Source organism: Triticum aestivum, chromosome 3B (genome assembly GCF_018294505.1).
Source record: "Triticum aestivum cultivar Chinese Spring chromosome 3B, IWGSC CS RefSeq v2.1, whole genome shotgun sequence".
NCBI lineage: Eukaryota > Viridiplantae > Streptophyta > Magnoliopsida > Poales > Poaceae > Triticum > Triticum aestivum.
In genome coordinates, this window is record NC_057801.1 from 638,760,754 (window position 1) to 638,784,150 (window position 23,397).

At 44.8% G+C, this 23,397-nt stretch overlaps 1 protein-coding gene across 1 annotated transcript; it reads right to left on the minus strand.

Annotated features, from left to right (window-relative positions):
- Positions 1-274: 274 nt before the first annotated feature.
- LOC123071411 (pentatricopeptide repeat-containing protein At3g46790, chloroplastic) lies at positions 275-2,714 on the minus strand. The gene has a single exon (XM_044494955.1). The coding sequence runs from the start codon at positions 2,552-2,554 to the stop codon at positions 593-595; it is 1,962 nt and encodes a 653-aa protein (XP_044350890.1). The 5' UTR covers positions 2,555-2,714; the 3' UTR covers positions 275-592.
- Positions 2,715-23,397: the final 20,683 nt, after the last annotated feature.

Sequence of the window (23,397 nt, forward strand, 5' to 3'; positions counted from 1 at the left end):
TCTGTGAGTTAGAACTATTTGCAAATCAACTCCTGAAGTCATGACAAGTCTTGCCAAAACGAACAATTAAATGCAGTCTCGAACTCTCAGAATGCAACAAGCCATATCAGAAATCTCAGAAATGGCAGGACTCGTGATAAATAAGTCTTGCCAAAACAAACAAATAAAAACAGCAATCTCAACAAATTGTCATGACCTAGGGAATGCAACGACAACTCATTTATGCGTCAAATCACAGAACCATAAACCTCTGATCATAAACCATTTGCTTGCATATATCTTAAACGAATCTCAGGTCTTGATTATGAAGATTAGGTGGGATTTTACAAGGAACTTGCTAATTCATAATGTGCCAGGGACACCATTACTACGAAAAATGTCATTAAAGGGGACCCATTGCAAACGTGTCAAAATTGCCTTGCAGAAGTCCCACTGGTCTCCATGTAAAGACTGGCAATCAATTTCTTGTTCCTCCTGAAAGACTGGGTCATCATTGCTAATCTAATCATGTTAGGCTGTACAATAGTGCCTACTTCATCGTCTTTGGTATGATCAGTAAAGATCAAAAAGCACCAGCGACTTGGCAGCATCTTCACCAATAATCGCCACACGAACAAATTCCAACCCTGAAGCGGTGAAACCGATTCACATCCTTCACAACGATTTCGCGCTCTGTGAATTTGGAGATGAACTTGGTGACTGAATGACAGTCCTCACATAGCCTCAGGTTCTTGGTGATCCTGATTACTTCACTGCTTCGGGTGTTGATAAGCCCAAATGCAACTGCCAGCTTCTCACTGTGGCCAAGCAAGATCCTTTCCTTTTCTTCTTCTTCAATGTCATACATGACTATATCTGTGTCAGGGACATAGCCCTCATTTTTCATCTGTGCCACAAACTCACCTATCAGAGCTTGAAGCTGCTCAACCGGCGGGTTCTTGTTGTCCACAGATGTGAAAGAGTGTATCTTCTTGTTCACCTCCATCCAGCTGCACCCCGGCACCTTCTCCAGCCCATGCTCCTCAAGCAGCTCCTTTAGCACGGCAACTTGGTCTTGCAGTTTAGCTCGAGAATAAATATCAGCAAGTAGTACATAGTTGCCGGCATTTCTGGGTTCAAGATCAAAGAGACGAGAGCAAGCCATCTCTGCGTACTCCACATGGCCATGAATACGGCAAGCTCCAAGCAGTGCACCCCACACTTGAGGACTTGGCTCAATGTGCATGCTCTGTATGAGCTCCACTGCTTCATCCAACTGCCCAGCACGACCAAGGAGGTCTACCATGCAAGCATAGTGCTCTGCACGGGGTTTGACACCATAATCCATCATCGACTCAAACAACTTCTTCCCCTCATCCACAAGTCCGGCATGGCTACAAGCCCCAAGAACACTGATAAATGTTATGATACTCGGTGATAACCCAATTTGAATCATTTCCTCAAACACCTGAAGCGCCTCACGGCCAAAGCCATGCATCCCATATCCTGATATAAGTGAATTCCACGACACAACATCTCTCCGGCGTCCTATCCAATTGAAGATATGCCGGCCAACTTCAAGGCGTCCACATCTCATGTACATTGCCATCAATGCGTTCAGTACAGAAACAAGTGAGTCGAAGCCCCTCCGAAGAATATATGCATGCAATAGTTTGCCATGACCAAGCGCGTTTACTCCTGCGCATGCATTCAAGACGCTTACTATTGTGATCGAGTTAGGCACCAGGTCTGCATCAGAAGCCAGCATATCCTTGAACAGCTCAATGGCATCAGCAGGTCTCTCATTCTTGGCATAGCACGCAATCATGGCACTCCAGGAAACAACGTTCCTCTCTGGCATTGCAGCAAACACATTCTCAGCATAGCCGACGATCCCAAGCTTTGCATAGCAGTCAATAAGAGTAGTGGCGACATGCATGTGCAATGCGTAGCCACGGTGGATGGCATGTGCGTGTACCTCGCGTACACGGGCGGAGGCAGGTGCGTGCGACGCCGACACAGCGATGCACGCCTTGAGCCCGTGCGTGTAGCTGTAGCTGTCGACGGGAACGCCGAACCGCCCCATGTCGGCCAAGCGCGCGAGCGCCTCGTCGCCATGGTCGGCGAGCGTGAGGGCCTTGAGCAGCGCGTTCCACACGAAGATGTTCTTGTCGGGCGCCTCGTCGAACACCTGGCGCGCGGCCGGGAGCGCGCCGAGCGCGGCGTATGCGTCGATGAGGCGGGTGGAGAGGAACGGGTCGGAGCGGAAGACCGGGTCGGCCTCGAGCCGGCGGTGGACGGCCGCGGCGAGCGCGGCGTCCCCGGCCCGGGCGGCGGCCTGGAGGAGCGACTCGTAGGTGCGCTGCGTGGGCGCGGGGAGGCCCTGGAGGAGCGCCGCGGCGCGGGAGAGGCGGCCGCTGGCGCAGAGCGTCTGGATAAGGTGGTTCGCGTTGGCCGGCGGGGGCGCCGCGCCCGACGACGACAGGGACGACCTGCAGCGCGCGAGCCTTGGGCGCCTGGCGCCGAACGCCGGGTGGGAGAGGTGGAGCGAACCCGCGGGAGCGGAGGCGAACATGAGGCGGAGGGGGCGGAGGCGGAGGCGGAGGGGGCGGCTAGGTAGGGGCTTCACCGTGGGGGAGGAGGGGCGCGCCGCTGCGCCGGCGTGATGGATATTTTTTGGGTTGGGTTTGTGGCCGGTTCGGTCGGAGTTCGGGTCGGGTGGAGGCGGAGGAAAATGGCCGTGCCGCGCGGAGCCGGAGAAGAGTCGGGATTTTTGCGCGATTTTTTGTGGTTTCGGTAGGCCGATGCCCGATGGGCTCCGGGTCCATCTTACACGTTTGCAGGAGTATGGGCTGCATTTCGACCCTTCGTTTGGGCTGCAAATGGCTGAACGGGTCGGCGCGTGATCGGCGGGAGCAACTAGTTAACGAGCGCTTCTTTGGAAGCCTCACAATGATCGACGTCACTTGGCGCGCTCTCAGTCACCTGTGTCGTGCTCTGGATGCTTTCTTGGAATTTTGTTTTTTATTTTTTCGCACGCGTTTTTGGCTGTTTAAAGGGTTTTTTTTTTCGGGTTTTCGACGTTTCGGTTTTCCATCTGTCTTCCTTAACTTTTGGACCAGATTTTTTCTTCGGGAAAAAACATTTTTTGCGTGAAAAAATGTGTTTTCTTTTTTTTCATCAGCGAGAGGCAAGTTTTTTTTCGCGAGAGGCATGACCATGACTCTTGGAAACGAAAAAAACGTGTTTTCTGTTTTTTTTTCATCCACCAGAGGCACGGTTTTGCTTTCGCGAGAAGCACATTTTTCTTTCGTGAGAGGCATGACCATGACTCTCGGAAACGAAAAAAAACACGTTTTCTATTTTTTTTCCGCTACAGGCACGGTTTTGCTTCCGCGAGAGACGTGTTTTGCTTTCGCGACAGGCACGACCGTGCATCTCGGAAAAGGAAAAAAAAAACATGTTTTCTATTTTTTTTCGTGAAAGGCACGGTTTTATTCCCGCGAGAGGCATGGTTGTGCTTTCGCGAGAGGCACGGCCATGCCTTCTCGGAACGAAAAAAAACGTGTTTTCTATTTTTTTTCTTTCACGAGAGGCACGGTTTTGCCTCTTTCGGAAAGGAAAAAAACCGTGCTCCCGGTTCCTTTTTTCGTATGGTTTTTTTCATGATTTTTTTTCGTCAAAACCTATCAACATGGGATCTAATTTTGAAGATCTCGACGCGGGAAATCCAGCGGTGAAAACGGTTCGAGATTTGAACGCATGGTTTAAGAGATAAAACATTTTAAATAAACTAATCTACGAGAAAAGGGAAAACTACCAGGTTGCGACAAGTGGCACACATGCAGCGCGCCACTTGTCACAACCTGAGGTGGGAGTGATCTTTGCGAGGAGTATTCCTCAATTAGTGATTTCGGTGATCAGCCTAAAATTTTTGGAGCACTGTGCTCGCGTGAATTCTCCCTAACAGAAGATCATTGCGTCCAAGTGTCGCCGTTTCGCACAGGAAGATCAAGCGATCCCTCGTCTCGGGTCGGCCCATTTAATGTTTCAGCGATCCTGGTTTTGGGTACTCTCTAGAGGTTTATGGAAGGTTATTTTATTTTATTTTTTGTTAGTGTCCCAAGCACCGATGACAAGAAAGCTGTCATGGCAGCCCAACCTAACAACTCTACCATGGCAGCAGAAAAGAGCAACATGATAACAAGTGGCCATCGAACGGTACTGTCAGCTGACTCAGCATCGTCAACCAATCAAGGACAAGGGCACGTCACCAGCCACCCACGTCGATTAGCTCATCCCAACCGCAAATACGCGGGACCCACTTGGCTAAACACTACTTAAGGAAAGAAGCGCGGGGAGAGAAGTATCCTGGCTTGGATCAGAACCAACACGACGGTTGTCCTTCACTTTTCTTTCTTTTGTATCAAGTTGTATATGAAAGTGGAGAGTACAGACCTCCTATTTACTTGCAATCGAGATCGAGAGAGAACAAGCTCCACATCGTGGTATCAGAGACCACCTTCCACCCTCTCGATGTTGCTCAGCCACCACCACCGACGCCACCCTAGAGACACGTCGTCGACACCAAGCTCGGGCAGCACTCCTCGTGGGCATGGATCCTGAGTTGCGTGCATACCTCAAGTAGTTGGACTCCAACGCCAACGAACGTGTCGTCGCCGCCAAGTCCAACTCCATCCTCAAGGCCCTTGATGTGCAAACCAAGCGGATTGATGCGCTCGCCGCTTGGAGACCGGAGCTCGAGGCCCGCTTCGCCAAGCTCGAGCTCTCTGTTGTTGCGCTGCAGGCAATGTCCCCTGTAGTCATGACCTCTTTAGGTGGATCACTGGTGATGCCTCCCCTCTTCACGGTGCCCGATCACTTTCATGGGCTAACTAGCAACGGCGCGATGCATCTCCTCGGAGGACTCATGTCGGTGACCTTCGACTCGTCGGCGGACCCTCCGGTCACGGTACGGTCACCCTCCCTGCTCCTACGCTCCATGCACCTTTACTCACGGCCATGGGGCAGTAGCCTCCCATTATGGCATTCCCGGTTTTCATTGGTGACAATCCTCAACTATGACGCATGTGAAGGAAATATGCCCAAGAGGCAATAATAAAGTTATTATTTATTTCCTCATATCATGATAAATGTTTATTATTCATGCTAGAATTGTATTAACCGGAAACATAATACATGTGTGAATACATAGACAAACATAGTGTCACTAGTATGCCTCTACTTGACTAGCTGATTGATCAAAGATGGTTGAGTTTCCTAACCATGGATATGAGTTATCATTTGATCAGTGGGATCACATCATTAGAAGAATGATGTGATTGACTTGAGCCATTTCGTTAGCTTAGCACTTGATCGTTTAGTATGTTGCTATTGCTTTCTTCATGACTTATACATGTTCCTATGACTATGAGATTATGTAACTCCCGCTTACCAGAGGAACACTTTGTGTGCTACCAAACGTCACAACATAACTGGGTGATTATAAAGTTACTCTACAGGTGTCTCCGAAGGTACTTGTTGAGTTGACGTATTTCGAGATTAGGATTTGTCACTCCGATTGTCGGAGAGGTATCTCTGGGCCCTCTCGATAATGCACATCACTATAAGCCTTGCAAGCAATGTAGCTAATGAGTTATTTACGGGATGATGCATTACGTAACGAGTAAAGAGACTTGCCGGTAACGAGATTGAACTAGGTATTGAGATACCGACGATCGAATCTCGGGCAAGGAACATACCGATGACAAAGGGAACAACGTATGTTGTTATGCGGTTTGACTGATAAAGATCTTTGTAGAATATGTGGGAGCCAATATGAGCATCCAGGTTCCTCTATTGGTTATTGACCAGAGACGTCCTCGGTCATGTATACATAGTTCTTGAACCCGTAGGGTCCGCACGCTTAAAGTTCGATGACGGTTATATTATGAGTTTATGTGTTTCGATGTAACCGAAGGTAGTTCGGAGTCCCAGATGTGATCACGGACATGATGAGGAGTCTCGAAATGGTCGAGACATAAAGATTGATATATTGGACGACTATGTTCAGACGTAGGAATGGTTTCAGGGAGTATCGGGCATATACCGGAGTACCGGGGGGTTACCGGAACCCCCCAGGGAGACTAATGGGCCTACTGGGCCCTAGTGGAGAAGAGGAGGGGTGGCCAAGGGCAGCCGCACGCCCCCTTCCCCCTAGTCCGAATTGGACAAGGAGGGGGAGGGGGCGGCGCCCCCCCCTTTCCTTTCCCCCTCTCTCTCCTTCCCTCTCTTCTCCTACTCCCACTTGGAAGGGGGGAGTCCTACTCCCGGTGGGAGTAGGACTCCTCATGGGGTGCACCTAGGGTGGCCGGCCCCCTCCCCCTCCTCCACTCCTTTATATACGGGGAGGGATGCACCCCTTGGAGACACAACAATTGATCCCTTGGATCTCTTAGCCGTGTGTGGTGCCCCCTCCACCATAATCCACTTCGATAATATCGTAGCGGTGCTTAGGCAAAGCCCTGCATCGGTAGAACATCATCATCGTCACCATGCCATCGTGCTGACGGAACTCACCCTCAAAGCTCGGCTGGATCGGAGTTCGAGGGACGTCATCGAGCTGAACGTGTGCTGAACTCGGAGGTGTCGTGCTTTCGGTACTTGATTGGTCGGATCGTGAAGACGTACGACTACATCAACCGCGTTGTGCTAACGCTTCCGCTTTCGGTCTACAAAGGTACGTGGACACACTCTCCCCTCTCGTTGTTATGCATCACCATGATCTTGCGTGTGCGTAGAATTTTTTTTGAAATTACTACGTTCCCCAACAGTGGTATCAGAGCCTGGTTTTATACGTACATGTTATATGCACGAGTAGAACACAAGTAAGTTGTGGGTGATACAAGTCATACTGCTTACCAAGATGCCATACTTTGGTTCAGCGGTATTGTTGGATGAAGCGGCCCGGACCGACATTACGCGTACGCTTACGTGAGACCGGTTCTACTGACGTGCTTTGCACATAGGTGGCTGACGGGTGTCAGTTTCTCCAACTTTAGTTGAACCGAGTGTGGCTACGCCCGGTCCTTGAGAAGGTTAAAATTGCACTAACTTGATGAATTATCGTTGTGGTTTTGATGCGTAGGTAAGAACGGTTCTTGCTCAGCCCGTAGCAACCACGTAAAACTTGCAACAACAAAGTAGAGGACGTCTAACTTATTTTTGCAGGGCATGTTGTGATGTGATATGGTTAAGACATGATGCTAAATTTTACTGTATGAGATGACCATGTTTTGTAACAAAGTTATCAACAACTGGCAGGAGCCATATGGCTGTCGCTTTATTGTATGCAATGCAATCGCCCTGTAATTGCTTTATTTTATCACTAAGCGGTAGCAATAGTCGTAGAAGCAATAGGTGGCGAAATGACAATGATGCTACGGTGGAGATCAATGTGTCACGCCGGTGACTATGGTGATCATGACGGTGCTTCGAAGATGGAGATCACAAGCACAAGATGATGATGGCCATATCATATCACTTATATTGATTGCATGTGATGTTTATCCTTTATGCATCTTATTTTGCTTTGATTGACGGTAGCATTATAAGATGATCTCTCACTAAATTTCAAGGTATAAGTGTTCTCCCTGAGTATGCACCGTCGCGAAAGTTCTTCGTGCTGAGACACCACGTGATGATCGGGTGTGATAGGTTCTACGTTCAAATGCAACGGGTGCAAAACAGTTGCACATGTAGAATACTCGGGTTAAACTTGACGAGCCTAGCATATACAGATATGGCCTCGGAACACTGAGACCGAAAGGTCGAGCATGAATCATATAGTAGATATGATCAACATAGTGATGTTCACCATTGAAAACTACTCCATCTCACGTGATGATCGGACATGGTTTAGTTGATTTGGATCACATGATCACTTAGATGATTAGAGGGATGTCTATCTAAGTGGGAGTTCTTAAGTAATATGATTAATTGAACTTAAATTTATCATGAACTTAGTACATTATAGTATTTTGCTTATCTATGTTTGTTGTAGATAGATGGCTCGTGCTATTGTTCCCTTGAATTTTAATGCGTTCCTTGAGAAAGCTAAGTTGAAAGATGATGGTAGTAATTAAACGGACTGGGTCCGTAACTTGAGGATTATCCTCATTGCTGCATAGAAGAATTACGTCCTGGAAGCACCGCTGGGTGCCAGGCCTGCTGCAGATGCAACTGACGACGTTAAGAACATCTGGCAGAGCAAAGCTGATGACTACTCGATAGTTCAGTGTGCCATGCTTTACAGCTTAGAACCAGGACTTCAACGATGTTTTGAACGTCATGGAGCATATGAGATGTTCCAGGAGTTGAAGTTAATATTTCAAGCAAATGCCCGGATTGAGAGATATGAAGTCTCCAATAAGTTCTATAGTTGTAAGATGGAGGAGAATAGTTCTGTCAGTGAACATATACTCAAAATGTCTGGGTATAATAATCACTTGATTCAACTGGGAATTAATCTTCCTGATGATAGTATCATTGACATAATTCTTCAATCATTGCCACCAAGCTACAACAGCTTTGTGATGAACTATAATATGCAAGGGATGAACAAAACTATTCCCGAGCTCTTCGTGATGCTAAAATCTACGGAGGTAGAAATCAAGAAGGAGCATCAAGTGTTGATGGTCAACAAGACCACCAGTTTCAAGAAAAAGGGTAAAGGGAAGAAGAAGGGGAACTTCAAGAAGAACGGCAAGCTAAGTTGCTGCTCAAGAGAAGAAACCAAAGTCTGGACCTAAGCCTGAGACTAAGTGCTTCTACTGCAAAGGGACTGGTCACTGGAAGCGGAACTGCCCCAAGTATTTGGCGGATAAGAAGGATGGCAAGGTGAACAAAGGTATATGTGATATACATGTTATTGATGTGTACCTTACTAATGCTCGCAGTAGAACATGGGTATTTGATACTGGTTCTGTTGCTAATATTTGCAACTCGAAACAGGGACTATGGATTAAGCGAAGATTGGCTAAGGACGAGGTGACGATGCGCGTGGGAAATGGTTCCAAAGTCGATGTGATCGCGGTCGGCACGCTACCTCTACATCTACCTTCGGGATTAGTTTTAGACCTGAATAATTGTTATTTGGTGCCAGTGTTAAGCATGAACATTATGTCTAGATCTTGTTTGATGCGAGACGGTTATTCATTTAAATCAGAGAATAATGGTTGCTCTGTTTATATGAGTAATATCTTTTATGGTCATGCACCCTTGAAGAGTGGTCTATTTTTATTGAATCTCGATAGTAGTGATACACATATTCATAATGTTGAAGCCAAAAGATGCAGAGTTGATAATGATAGTGCAACTTATTTGTGGCATTGCCGTTTGGGTCATATTGGTGTAAAGTGCATGAAGAAACTCCATACTGATGGGCTTTTGGAATCACTTGATTATGAATCACTTGGTACTTGCGAACCATGCCTCATGGGCAAGATGACTAAAATGCTGTTCTCCGGAACTATGGAGCAAACAACAGATTTGTTGGAAATCATACATACTGATGTATGTGGTCCGATGAATATTGAGGCTCGTGACGGGTATCGTTATTTTCTCACCTTCACTGATGATTTGAGCAGATATGGGTATATCTACTTAATGAAACATAAGTTTGAAACATTTGAAAAGTTCAAAGAATTTCAGAGTGAAGTGGAAAATCATCGTAACAAGAAAATAAAGTTTCTACGATCAGATCGTGGAGGAGAATATTTGAGTTACGAGTTTGGTCTACATTTGAAACAATGCAGAATAGTTTCGCAACTCACGCCACCCAGAACACCACAACGTAATGGTGTGTCCGAACATCGTAACCGTACTTTACTAGATATGGTGCGATCTATGATGTCTCTTACTGATTTACCGCTATAGTTTTGGGGTTATGCTTTCGAGACGGGCACATTCACGTTAAATAGGGCACCATCAAAATCCGTTGAGACTGAAGGAAATATGCCCTAGAGGCAATAATAAAGTTATTATTTATTTCCTTATATCATGATAAATGTTTATTATTCATGCTAGAATTGTATTAACCGGAAACATAATACATGTGTGAATACATAGACAAACAGATTGTCACTAGTATGCCTCTACTTGACTAGCTCGTTGATCAAAGACGGTTATGTTTCCTAGCCATAGACATGAGTTGTCATTTGATTAACGGGATCACATCATTAGGAGAATGATGTGATTGACATGACCCATTCTGTTAGCTTAGCACATGATCGTTTAGAATGTTGCTATTGCTTTCTTCATGACTTATACATGTTCCTATGACTATGAGATTATGCAACTCCCGTTTACCGGAGGAACACTTTGTGTGCTACCAAACGTCACAACGTAACTGGGTGATTATAAAGGTGCTCTACAGGTGTCTCCAAAGGTACATGTTGGGTTGGCGTATTTCGAGATTAGGATTTGTCACTCCGATTGTCGGAGAGGTATCTCTGGGCCCTCTCGGTAATGCACATCACTTAAGCCTTGCAAGCATTGCAACTAATGAGTTAGTTGCGGGATGATGTATTACAGAACGAGTAAAGAGACTTGCCGGTAACGAGATTGAACTAGGTATTGAGATACCGACGATCGAATCTCGGGCAAGTAACATACCGATGACAAAGGGAACAACGTATGTTGTTATGCGGTCTGACCGATAAAGATCTTCATAGAATATGTGGGAGCCAATATGAGCATCCAGGTTCCGCTATTGGTTATTGACCAGAGACGTGTCTCGGTCATGTCTACATTGTTCTCAAACCCGTAGGGTCCGCACGCTTAAGGTTTCGATGACAATTATATTATGAGTTTATGAGTTTTGATGTACCTAAGGAGTTCGGAGTCCCGGATGAGATCAAGGACATGACGAGGAGTCTCTAAATGGTCAAGACGTAAAGATCGATATATTGGACGACTATATTCGGACTTCGGAAAGGTTTCGAGGGATTCAGGTATTTTTCGGAGTACGAGAGAGTTACGGGAATTTGTCGGGGAGTATATGGGCCTTATTGGGCCATACGGGAATAGAGGAGAGAGGCCGAAAGGAAGGAGGCGCGCAGCCCCCCTCTGGTCCTAATTGGACAAGGGGTGCAGCCCCCTTTTCCTTCCTCCTCTCCCCCTCTTTCCCCCCTTCTCCTACTCCAACAAGGAAGGAGGGAGTCCTACTCCCGGTGGGAGTAGGACTCTCCTTGGCGCGCCCCCTCCTAGGCCGGCCGCCCGCTCCCCCCTTGCTCCTTTATATACGGGGGCAGGGGGGGCACCTCTAGGCACAACAACAATTGATCCCTTGGATCTCTTAGCCGTGTGCGGTGCCCCCCTCCACCATAGTCCACCTCGATAATATCGTAGCGGTGCCTAGGCGAAGCCCTGCGACGGTAGAACATCAAGATCGTCACCATGTCGTCGTATCGACGGAACTCTCCCTCGACACTCGGATGGATCGGAGTTCGAGGGATGTCATCAAGATGAACGTGTGCTAGAACTCGGAGGGGCCGTAGTTTCGGTGCTTGATCGGTCGGGCCGTGAAGACGTACGACTACATCAACCGCGTTGTGCTAACGCTTCCGCTTTCGGTCTACGAGGGTACGTGGACAACACTCTCCCCTCTCGTTGCTATGCATCACCATGATCTTGCGTGTGCGTAGGAATTTTTTTGAAATTACTACGTTCCCCAACAGTGGCATTCGAGCCTGGTTTTATGCATAGATGTCATATGCACGAGTAGAACACAAGTGAGTTGTGGGCGATACAATTCATACTGCTTACCAGCATGTCATACTTTGGTTCGGCGGTATTGTTGGATGAAGCGGCCCGGACCGACATTACGCGTACGCTTAAGCGAGACTGGTTCTACCGACGTGCTTTGCACACAGGTGGCTGGCGGGTGTCAGTTTCTCCAACTTTAGTTGAACCAAGAGTGGCTACGCCCAGTCCTTGCGAAGGTTAAAACAGCACCAACTTGACAAACTATCGTTGTGGTTTTGATGCGTAGGTAAGAACGGTTCTTGCTAAGCCCGTAGCAGCCACGTAAAATATGCAACAACAAAGTAGAGGACGCCTAACTTGTTTTTGCAGGGCATGTTGTCATGTGATATGGTCAATACGTGATGCTATATTTTATTGTATGAGATGATCATGTTTTGTAACCGAAGTTATCGGCAACTGGCAGGAGCCATATGGTTGTCGCTTTATTGTATGAAATGCAAACGCCCTGTAATTGCTTTACTTTATCACTAAGCGGTAGCGGTAGTCGTAGAAGCAATAGATGGCGTAACGACAATGATGCTACGATGGAGATCAAGGTGTCGCGCCGGTGACGATGGTGATCACGACGGTGCTTCGAATATGGAGATCACAAGCACAAGATGATGATGGCCATATCATATCACTTATATTGATTGCATGTGATGTTTATCTTTTATGCATCTTATCTTGCTTTGATTGACGGTAGCATTATAAGATGATCCCTCACTAAATTATCATAGTAAAAGTGTTTTCCTTGAGTATGCACCGTTGCGAAAATTCTTCGTGCTGAGACCACGTGTTGATCGGGTGTGATAGGCTCTACGTTCAAATACAACGGGTGCAAAACAGTTGCACACGCGGAATACTCAGGTTAAACTTGACGAGCCTAGCATATAACAGATATGGCCTCGGAACACGGACACCGAAAGGTCGAGCGTGAATCATATAGTAGATATGATCAACATATTGATGTTCACCGTTGAAACTACTCCATCTCACGTGATGATCGGACATGGTGTAGTTGATTTGGATCACGTGATCATTTAGATGACTAGAGGGATATCTATCTAAGTGGGAGTTCTTAAGTAATATGATTAATTGAACTTAAATTTATCATGAACTTAGTCCTGGTAGTATTTTGCAAATTATGTTGTAGATCAATAGCTCGCGATGTTGCTTTCATATGTTAATTTTGATATGTTCCTAGAGAAAAACTATATTGAAAAATGTTAGTAGCAATGATGCGGACTTGGTCCGTGATCTGAGGTTTATCCTCATTGCTGCACAGAAGAATTATGTCCTTGATGCACCGCTAGGTGACAGACCTATTGCAGGAGCAGATGCAGACGTTATGAACGTTTGGGTAGCTCAATATGATGACTACTTGATAGTTTTGTGCACCATGCTTTATGGCTTAGAACCGGGACTACAAAAACGTTTTTGAAACGTCACGGAACATATGAGATGTTCCATGAGATGAAATTGATATTTCATAATCATGCCCGTGTCAAGAGGTATGAGACTTCTGACAAATACTTCGCCTAAAAGATGGAGGAGAATTGCTCAACTAGTGAGCAAGTGCTTAGATTGTCTGAGTACTACAATCGCTTGAATCAAGTGGGAGTTAATCTTCCAGATAAGATAGTGATTGGCAGAGTTCTCTAGTCACCATCACCAAGTTACTGGAACTTCGTGATCAACTATAATGCAAGGGATGACGAAAACGATTCCCGAGCTCTTCGTGATGCTGAAATCGACGAAGGTAGAAATCAAGAAAAGAGCATCAAGTGTTGATGATTGACAAGACCACTAGTTTCAAGAAAAGGGCAAAGGAAAAGAAAGGGAACTTCAAGTAGAATGGCAAGCATGTTGTCACTCCCGCGAAGAAGCCCAAAGCTGGACCAAAGCCTGAAACTGAGTGATTATAATGCAAAGGAAATGGTCACTAGAAACGGAAATGCCCTGAATATTTGGTGGATAAGAAGGATGGCAAAGTGAACAAGGGTATATTCGATATACAGGTTATTGATGTGTACCTTACTAGTGTTAATAGTAGCCCCTGAGTATCTGATACTTGTTTGGTTGCTAAGATTAGTAACTCGAAACAGGAGTTACAGAATAAACAGAGACTAGTTGAGGGTGAAGTAACGGTGTGTGTTGGAAGTGGTTCCAAGATTGATATGATCATCATTGTACACTCCCTATATTTTCGAGATTAGTGTTAAACCTAAATAAATGTTATTTGGTGTTTGCGTTGAGCATAAATATGATTAGATCATGTTTATTGCGATATGATTATTCATCTAAGATAGAGAATAAATTGTTATTCTATTTACATTAATAAAACCTTCTATGGTCATACACCCAATGTTGATGGTTTATTAAATCTTGATCATGGTGATACACATATTCATAATATTTATGCCAAAAGATGAAAAGTTGATAATGATAGTGCAACTTATTTGTGGCACTGCCGTTTGGGTCATATCGGTGTAAAGCGCATGAAGAAACTCCATAAAGATGGACTTTTAGAATCACTTGATTATGAATCATTTGATGTTTGCGAACCGTGCCTCATGGGCAAGATGACTAAAACTCCGTTCTCCGGAACAATGGAATGAGCTACTGATTTGTTGGAAAGAATACATACCGATGTGTGCAGTCCAATGAGTGTTGATGCTCGTGGCAGGTATCATTATTTTCTGACCTTCAGAAGATGATTTGAGCAGATATGAGTATATCTACTTAATGAAGTACAAGTCCGAAACATTTGAAAAGTTCAAAGAATTTCAGAGTGAAGTGGAGAATCATCGTAACAAGAAAATAAAGTTTCTACGATTTGATCGCGAAGACAAATATTTGAGTTACGAGTTTGGTCTTCAATTTAAAACAATGTGGAATAGTTTCACATCTCACGCCACCTGGAACACCACATCATTATGGTGTGTCCAAACGTCATAACCGCACTTTATTGGATATGGTACGATCTATGATATCTCTTATCGGTTTACCACTATCGTTTTGGGGTTATGCATTAGAGACAGCTACATTCACTTTAAATAGGGCACCATCAAAATCCGTTAAGACGACGCCTTATGAACTGTGGTTTGGCAAGAAACCAAAGTTGTCATTTCATAAAAGTTTGGGGCTACGATGCTTATGTGAAAAATTTCAACCTGATAAGCTCGAACCCAAATCAGAGAAGTGCGTCTTCATAGGATACCCAAAGGAAACTGTTGGGTACACCTTCTATCACAGATCCAAAATCAAGATTCGTTGCTAGAAATGGATCCTTTCTAGAGAAGAAGTTTCTCTCGAAAGAAGTGAGTGGGAGGAAAGTAGAACTTGATGAGGTAATTGTACCTTCTCCCTTATTGGAAGTAGTTCATCACAGAAATCAGTTCCTGTGATTCGTACACCAATTAGTGAGGAAGCTAATGATGATGATCATGAAACTTCAGATCAAGTTGCTACCAAACCTCGTAGGTCTTCCAGAGTAAGATCCGCACCAGAGTGGTACGGTAATCTAGTTCTGGAAGTCATGTTACTAGACCATGATGAACCTATGAACTATGATGAAGCGATGATGAGCCCAGATTCCGCGAAATGGCTTGAGGCCATAAAATCTGAGATAGGATCCATGTATGAGAACAAAGTATGGACTTTGGTTGACTTGCTCGATGATCAGCAAGCCATGTTAAATAAATGGATCTTCAAGAGGAAGACAGACACTGATAGTAGTGTTACTATCTACTAAGCTCGACTTGTTGCGAAAGGTTTTCAACAAGTTCAAGGTGTTGAATACGATGAGATTTTCTCACTCATATCGATGCTTAAGTCTGTCCGAATCATGTTAGCAATTGCCACATTTCATGAAATCTGGCAAATGGATGTCAAAACTGCATTCCTTAATGGATTTATTGAAGAAGAGTTGTATATGATGCAACCATAAGGTTTTGTCAATCCTAAAGGTGCTAACAAAGTGTGCAAGCTCCATCAATCCATCAATGGACTGGTGCAAGCATCTCGGAGTTGGAATATACGCTTTGATGAGTTGATCAAAGCATATGGTTTTATACAGACCTTTGGAAAGGCCTGTATTTACAAGAAAGTGAGTGGGAGCTCTACAACATTTCTGATAAGTATATGTGAATGACATATTGTTGATTGGAAATAATGTAGAATTATTCTGCAAAGCATAAAGGAGTGTTTGAAAGGAGTTTTTCAAAGAAAGACCTCAGTAAAGCTACTTACATATTGAGCATCAAGATCTATTGAGATAGATCAAGACGCTTGATAAGATTTTCAATTAGTACATACCTTGACAAGATTTTGAAGTAGTTCAAAATGGAACAGTCAAAGAAAGAGTTCTTGCATGTGATGCAAAGGTGTGAAGTTGAATGAGACTCAAAAACGGACCATGGCAGAAAATAGAAACAGAATGAAAAGTCATTCCCTATGCCTCAGTCATAGGTTCTATAAAGTATGCTATGCTGTGTACTAGACCTATTGTATACCTTGCTCTAAGTTTGGCAAAGGAATACAATTTTGATCTAAGAGTAGATCACTGGACAATGGTCAAGAATATCCTTAGTGAGGACTAAGGAAATGTTTCTCGATTATGGAGGTGATAAAAGAGTTCGTCGTAAAGAGTTACATCGATGCAAGCTTTTACACCGATCCAGATGACTCTAAGTGTCAATATGGATACATATTGAAAGTGGGAGCAATTAGCTAGAGTAGCTCCGTGCAGAGCATAGTAGACATAGAATATTTGCAAAGTACATACGGCTCTGAATGTGACAGACCCATTGACTAAACTTCTCTCATGAGCAAAACATGATCATACCTTAGTACTCTTTGGGTGTTAATCACATAGCAATGTGAACTAGATTATTGACTCTAGTAAACCCTTTGGGTGTTGATCACATGACGATGTGAACTATGGGTATTAATCACATACAGATGTGAATATTGGTGTTAAATCACATGGTGATGTGAACTAGATTATTGACTCTTGTGCAAGTGGGAGACTGAAGGAAATATTCCCTAGAGGCAATAATAAAGTTATTATTTATTTCCTTATATCATGATAAATGTTCATTATTCATGCTAGAATTGTATTAACCGGAAACATAATACATGTGTGAATACATAGACAAACAGATTGTCACTAGTATGCCTCTACTTGACTAGCTCGTTGATCAAAGATGGTTATGTTTCCTAGCCATAAACATGAGTTGTCATTTGATTAATGGGATCACATCATTAGGAGAATGATGTGATTGACATGACCCATTCCGTTAGCCTAGCACACAATCGTTTAGTATGTTGCTATTGCTTTCTTCATGAGTTATACATGTTCCTATGACTATGAGATTATGCAACTCCCGTTTACCGGAGGAATGCTTTGTGTGCTACCAAACGTCACAACGTAACTGGGTGATTATAAAGGTGCTCTACAGGTGTCTCCGAAGGTACATGTTGGGTTGGCGTATTTCGAGATTAGGATTTGTCACTCCGATTGTCGGAGAGGTATCTCTGGGCCCTCTCGTAAGACACATCACTTAAGCCTTGCAAGCATTGCAACTAATGAGTTAGTTGTAGGATGATGTATTATGGAACGAGTAAAGAGACTTGCCGGTAATGAGATTGAACTAGGTATTGAGATGCTGACGATCGAATCTCGGGCAAGTAACATACCGATGACAAAGGGAACAACGTATGTTGTTATGCAGTCTGACCGATAAGGATCTCCGTAGAATATGTGGGAGCCAATATGAGCATCCAGGTTCCGCTATTGGTTATTGACCGGAGACGTGTCTCGGTCATGTCTACATTGTTCTCGAACCCGTAGGGTCCGCACGCTTAAGGTTTTGATGACAGTTATATTATGAGTTTATGAGTTTTGATGTACCGAAGGAGTTCAGAGTCCTGGATGAGATCGGGGACATGACGAGGAGTCTCGAAATGGCCGAGACGTAAAGATTGATATATTGGACGACTATATTCGGACTTCGAAAAGGTTCCGAGTGATTCAGGTATTTTTCGGAGTACCGGAGAGTTACGGGAATTCGCCGGGGAGTATATGGGCCTTATTGGGCCATACGGGAATAGAGGAGAGAGGCCTAAAGGAAGGAGGCGCGCAGCCCCCCTCTAGTCTGAATTGGACAAGGGGTGCAGCCCCCTTTTCCTTCCTCCTCTCCCCCTCTTTTCCCCCTTCTCCTACTCCAACAAGGAAGGAGGGAGTCCTACTCCCGGTGGGAGTAAGACTCCCCTTGGCGCGCCCCCTCCTAGGCCGGCTGCCCCCTCCCCCCTTGCTCCTTTATATATGGGGGCAGGGGGGCACCTCTAGGCACAACAACAATTGATCCCTTGGATCTCTTAGCCATGTGTGGTGCCCCCCCTCCACCATAGTCCACCTTGATAATATCGTAGCGGTGCTTAGGCGAAGCCCTGTGACGATAGAACATCAAGATCGTCACCACGCCGTCGTGCTGACGGAACTCTCCCTCGACACTCGGCTGGATCGGAGTTCGAGGGACGTCATCAAGCTGAACGTGTGCTAGAACTCGGAGGTCCCGTAGTTTCGGTGCTTGATCGGTCGGGCCGTGAAGACGTACGACTACATCAACCGTGTTGTTCTAACGCTTCCGCTTTCGGTCTACGAGGGTACGTGGACAACACTCTCCCCTCTTGATGCTATGCATCACCATGATCTTGCGTGTGCGTAGGATTTTTTTTGAAATTACTACGTTCCCCAACAGAGACGACGCCTTATGAACTGTGGTTTGGCAAGAAACCAAAGTTGTCGTTTCTTAAAGTTTGGGGCTGTGATGCTTATGTGAAAAAACTTCAAACTGATAAGCTCGAACCCAAATCGGAGAAATGTGTCTTCATAAGATACCTAAAGGAGACTATTGGGTACACCTTCTATCACAGATCTGAAGGCAAGACTTTTGTTGCTAAATTCGGATCCTTTCTAGAGAAGGAGTTTCTCTCGAAAGAAGTGAGTGGGAGGAAAGTAGAAGTTGATGAGGTAACTGTACCTGCTCCCTTATTGGAAAGTAGTTTATCACAGAAATCGGTTCTTGTGATGCCTACACCAATTAGTGAGGAATCTAATGATATTGATCATGAAACTTTAGATCAAGTTACTACTGAACCTCGTAGGTCAACCAGAGTAAGATCCATACCAGAGTGGTACGGTAATCCTATTCTGTAGGTTATGTTACTTGACCATGACGAACCTACGAACTATGAGGAAGCGATGATGAGCCCAGATTCTGCAAAATGGCTTGAAGCCATGAAATCTGAGATGGGATCCATGTATGAGAAGAAAGTGTAGACTTTGGTTGACTTGCCCGATGATCGGCAAGCCATCGAAAATAAATGGATCTTTAAGAAGAAGACTGACGTTGATGGTAATGTTATTGTCTACAAAGCTTGACTTGTTGCGAAAGGTTTTCGACAAGTTCAAGGGGTTGACTATGATGAGACTTTCTCACCCGTAGCGATGCTTAAGTCTGTCCGAATCATGTTAGCAATTATTGCATTTTATGATTATGAAATTTGGCAAATGGATGTCAAAACTGCATTCCTGAATGGATTTCTGGAAGAAGAGTTGTATATGATGCAACCAGAAGGTTTTGTCGATCCAAAAGGTGCTAACAAAGTGTGCAAGCTCCAGCGATCCATTTATGGACTGGTGCAAGCCTCTCGGAGTTGGAATAAACACTTTGATAGTGTGATCAAAGCATATGGTTTTATACAGACTTTTGGAGAAGTCTGTATTTACAAGAAAGTGAGTGGGAGCTCTGTAGCATTTCTAATATTATATGTGGACGACATATTGTTGATTGGAAATGATATAGAATTTCTGGATAGCATAAAAGGATACTTGAATAAAAGTTTTTCAATGAAAGACCTCGGTGAAGCTACTTATATATTGGGCATCAAGATCTATAGAGATAGATCAAGACGCTTAATTGGACTTTCACAAAGTACATACCTTGATAAAGTTTTGAAAAGGTTCAAAATGGATCAAGCAAAGAAAGGGTTCTTGCCTGTAATACAAGGTGTGAAATTGAGTTAGACTCAATGCTCGACCACTGCAGAAGATAGAGAGAAAATGAAAGATGTTCCCTATGCTTCAGCCATAGGCTCTATCATGTATGCAATGCTATGTACCAAACCTGATGTGTGCCTTACTATTAGTTTAGCAGGGAGGTACCAAAGTAATCCAGGAGTGGATCACTGGACAGCGGTCAAGAACATCCTGAAATACCTAAAAAGGACTAAGGATATGTTTCTCGTTTATGGAGGTGAAAAAGAGCTAGTCGTAAATGGTTACGTCGATGCAAGCTTTGACAATGATCCAGACAATTCTAAATCGCAAACCGGATACGTGTTTATATTGAACGGTGGAGCTGTCAGTTGGTGTAGTTCTAACCAAAGCGTCGTGGCGGGATCTACATATGAAGCGGAGTACATAGCTGCTTCGGAAGCAGCAAATGAAGGAGTCTGGATGAAGGAGTTCATATCCGATCTAGGTGCCATACCTAGTGCATCGGGTCCAATGAAAATCTTTTGTGACAATACTGGTGCAATTGCCTTGGCAAAGGAATCCAAATTTCACAAGAGAACCAAGCACATCAAAAGACGCTTCAATTCCATCCGGGACCAAGTCCAGGTGGGAGACATAGAGATTTGCAAGATACATACGGATCTGAATGTTGCAGACCTGTTGACTAAGCCTCTTCCACGAGCAAAACATGATCAGCACCAAGGCTCCATGGGTGTTAGAATCACTATTGTGTAATCTAGATTATTGACTCTAGTGCAAGTGGGAGACTAAAGGAAATATGCCCTAGAGGCAATAATAAACTTATTATTTATTTCCTCATATCATGATAAATGTTTATTATTCATGCTAGAATTGTGTTAACCGGAAACATAATACATGTGTGAATACATAGACAAACATAGTGTCACTAGTATGCCTCTACTTGACTAGCTCATTGATCAAAGATGGTTGAGTTTCCTAACCATGGATATGAGTTATCATTTGATCAATGGGATCACATCATTAGAAGAATGATGTGATTGACTTGACCCATTTCGTTAGCTTAGCACTTGATCGTTTAGTATGTTGCTATTGCTTTCTTCGTGACTTATACATGTTCCTATGACTATGAGATTATGTAACTCCCGCTTACCAGAGGAACACTTTGTGTGCTACCAAACGTCACAACATAACTGGGTGATTATAAAGGTACTCTACAGGTGTCTCCCAAGGTACTTGTTGAGTTGACGTATTTCGAGATTAGGTTTTGTCACTCCGATTATTGGAGAGGTATCTCTGGGCCCTCTCGGTAATGCACATCACTATAAGCCTTGCCAGCAATGTAGCTAATGAGTTAGTTACGAGATGATGCATTACATAACGAGTAAAGAGACTTTCCGTTAACGAGATTGAACTAGGTATTGAGATACCGACGATCGAATCTTGGGCAAGTAACATACCGATGACAAAGGGAACAACGTATGTTGTTATGCGGTTTGACCGATAAAGATCTTCGTAGAATATGTGGGAGCCAATATGAGCATCCAGGTTCCGCTATTGGTTATTGACCAGAGACGTGTCTCGGTCATGTATACATAGTTCTCGAACCCGTAGGGTCCGCACGCTTAAAGTTCGATGACGGTTATATTATGAGTTTATGTGTTTTGATGTAACCAAAGGTAGTTCGGAGTCCCGGATGTGATCACGGACATGATGAGGAGTCTCGAAATGGTCGAGACATAAAGATTGATATATTGGACGACTATGTTCGGACACCGGAATGGTTTCGGGGAGTATCGGGCATATACCGGAGTACCGGGAGGGTTACCGGAACCCCCCGGGGAGACTAATGGGCCTATCGGGCCCTAGTGGAGAAGAGGAGGGGCAGCCAAGGGCAGCCGCACGCCCCCTTCCCCCCCAGTCCGAATTGGACAAGGAGGGGGGAGCGGCGCCCCCCTTTCCTTTCCCCCTCTCTCTCGTTCCCTCTCCTCTCCTACTCCCACTTGGAAGGGGGGAGTCCTACTCCCCGTGGGAGTAGGACTCCTCATGGGGCGCACCTAGGGTGGTCGGCCCCCTCCCCCTCCTCCACTCCTTTATATACGGGGAGGGAGGCACCCCTTTGAGACACAACAATTGATCCCTTGGATCTCTTAGCCGTGTGCGGTGCCCCCTCCACCATAATCCACCTCGATAATATCGTAGTGGTGCTTAGGCGAAGCCCTGCGTCGGTAGAACATCATCATCGTCACCACACCGTTGAGCTGACGGAACTCTCCCTCAAAGCTCGGCTGGATCGGAGTTCGAGGGACGTCATCGAGTTGAACGTGTGCGGAACTCGGAGGTGCCGTGCGTTTGGTACTTGATCGGTCGGATCGTGAAGACGTACAACTACATCAATCGTGTTGTGCTAACACTTCCGCTTTTCGGTCTATGCGGGTACGTGGACACACTCTCCCCTCTCGTTGTTATGCATCACCATGATCTTGCGTGTGCGTAGGATTTTTTTTGAAATTACTACGTTCCCCAATAGCATGCTCATAGAGCAGTATTTTCATATGTTCGCAGTACACAATTCGTCTTGGGTGTCGATGGCCATACTCAATTTCTCAGGCGCTACATCAATTTGGTTGCAATCAGTTCAGAGAAACACCAGATGCACGTGCTTTGCACGTGACAAACACCAGATGCTGATTCGATAATTGTATGCCATTAAATAGCTTGGTTCGGTCACAGATTACATCAAGAGATTTGAAACATTGATGCATCATTTGATTTCCTATCGGAACTAATTCATAACTATTTATTCTTGACATGCTTCGTCGAGGGCCTTTGACTAGATCTCCGAGCCGGACACTGCATGCTCGTTGGCTTTACTTCAGGAGGAAGTAGCTGACGGCGAGGCACTGCTACAACACAACAAAGTGAAAACCTTGTCATATACTCAAGCACAACGTTCATACCTAACAAGTAGAAGCCCGACTCCAACATTCTTGACTAAACCCGCACCTGTTCCTATAATAGCAGAAGACCGCAGAGGCACTGATGCAACACGAGCCAGTCTTGACAACTCCAAACTAAACACATTGAGATCCTTCCACTATTGCAGGATGCTGCTAATGCGACACTACAATCAGAGACCCTTTGATGAAACTGTGTGTGATGCATTAATCGGAAACGGTGATGTAAAAAACCCGCCAAAAAAGATGCAAAACATTTGCGATGAAGGATACATCAAACACAGTTCAGATTTTAGTTGTGTGTGCGATGCAGGGCATATGGTTCAGTTCAATTAAATGTTTGTGATGAGGCAGAACAAAAGAAACGGGCAGCCAGATGAAGGCGTGTGTGATATACGGCATATAGTTCACTCGGATGAACTATTTGTGATGATGCGGAACAACAGAAATGAACAGCCAGATGAAGGTGTGCGTGATATACGACATACAGTTCACTCGGATGAACTATTTGTGATTAGGCAACACAAAAGAAACGGTTAGTCAGGTCAAGGTGTTTGCGATATATGACATACAATTCATTGTGATAAACTA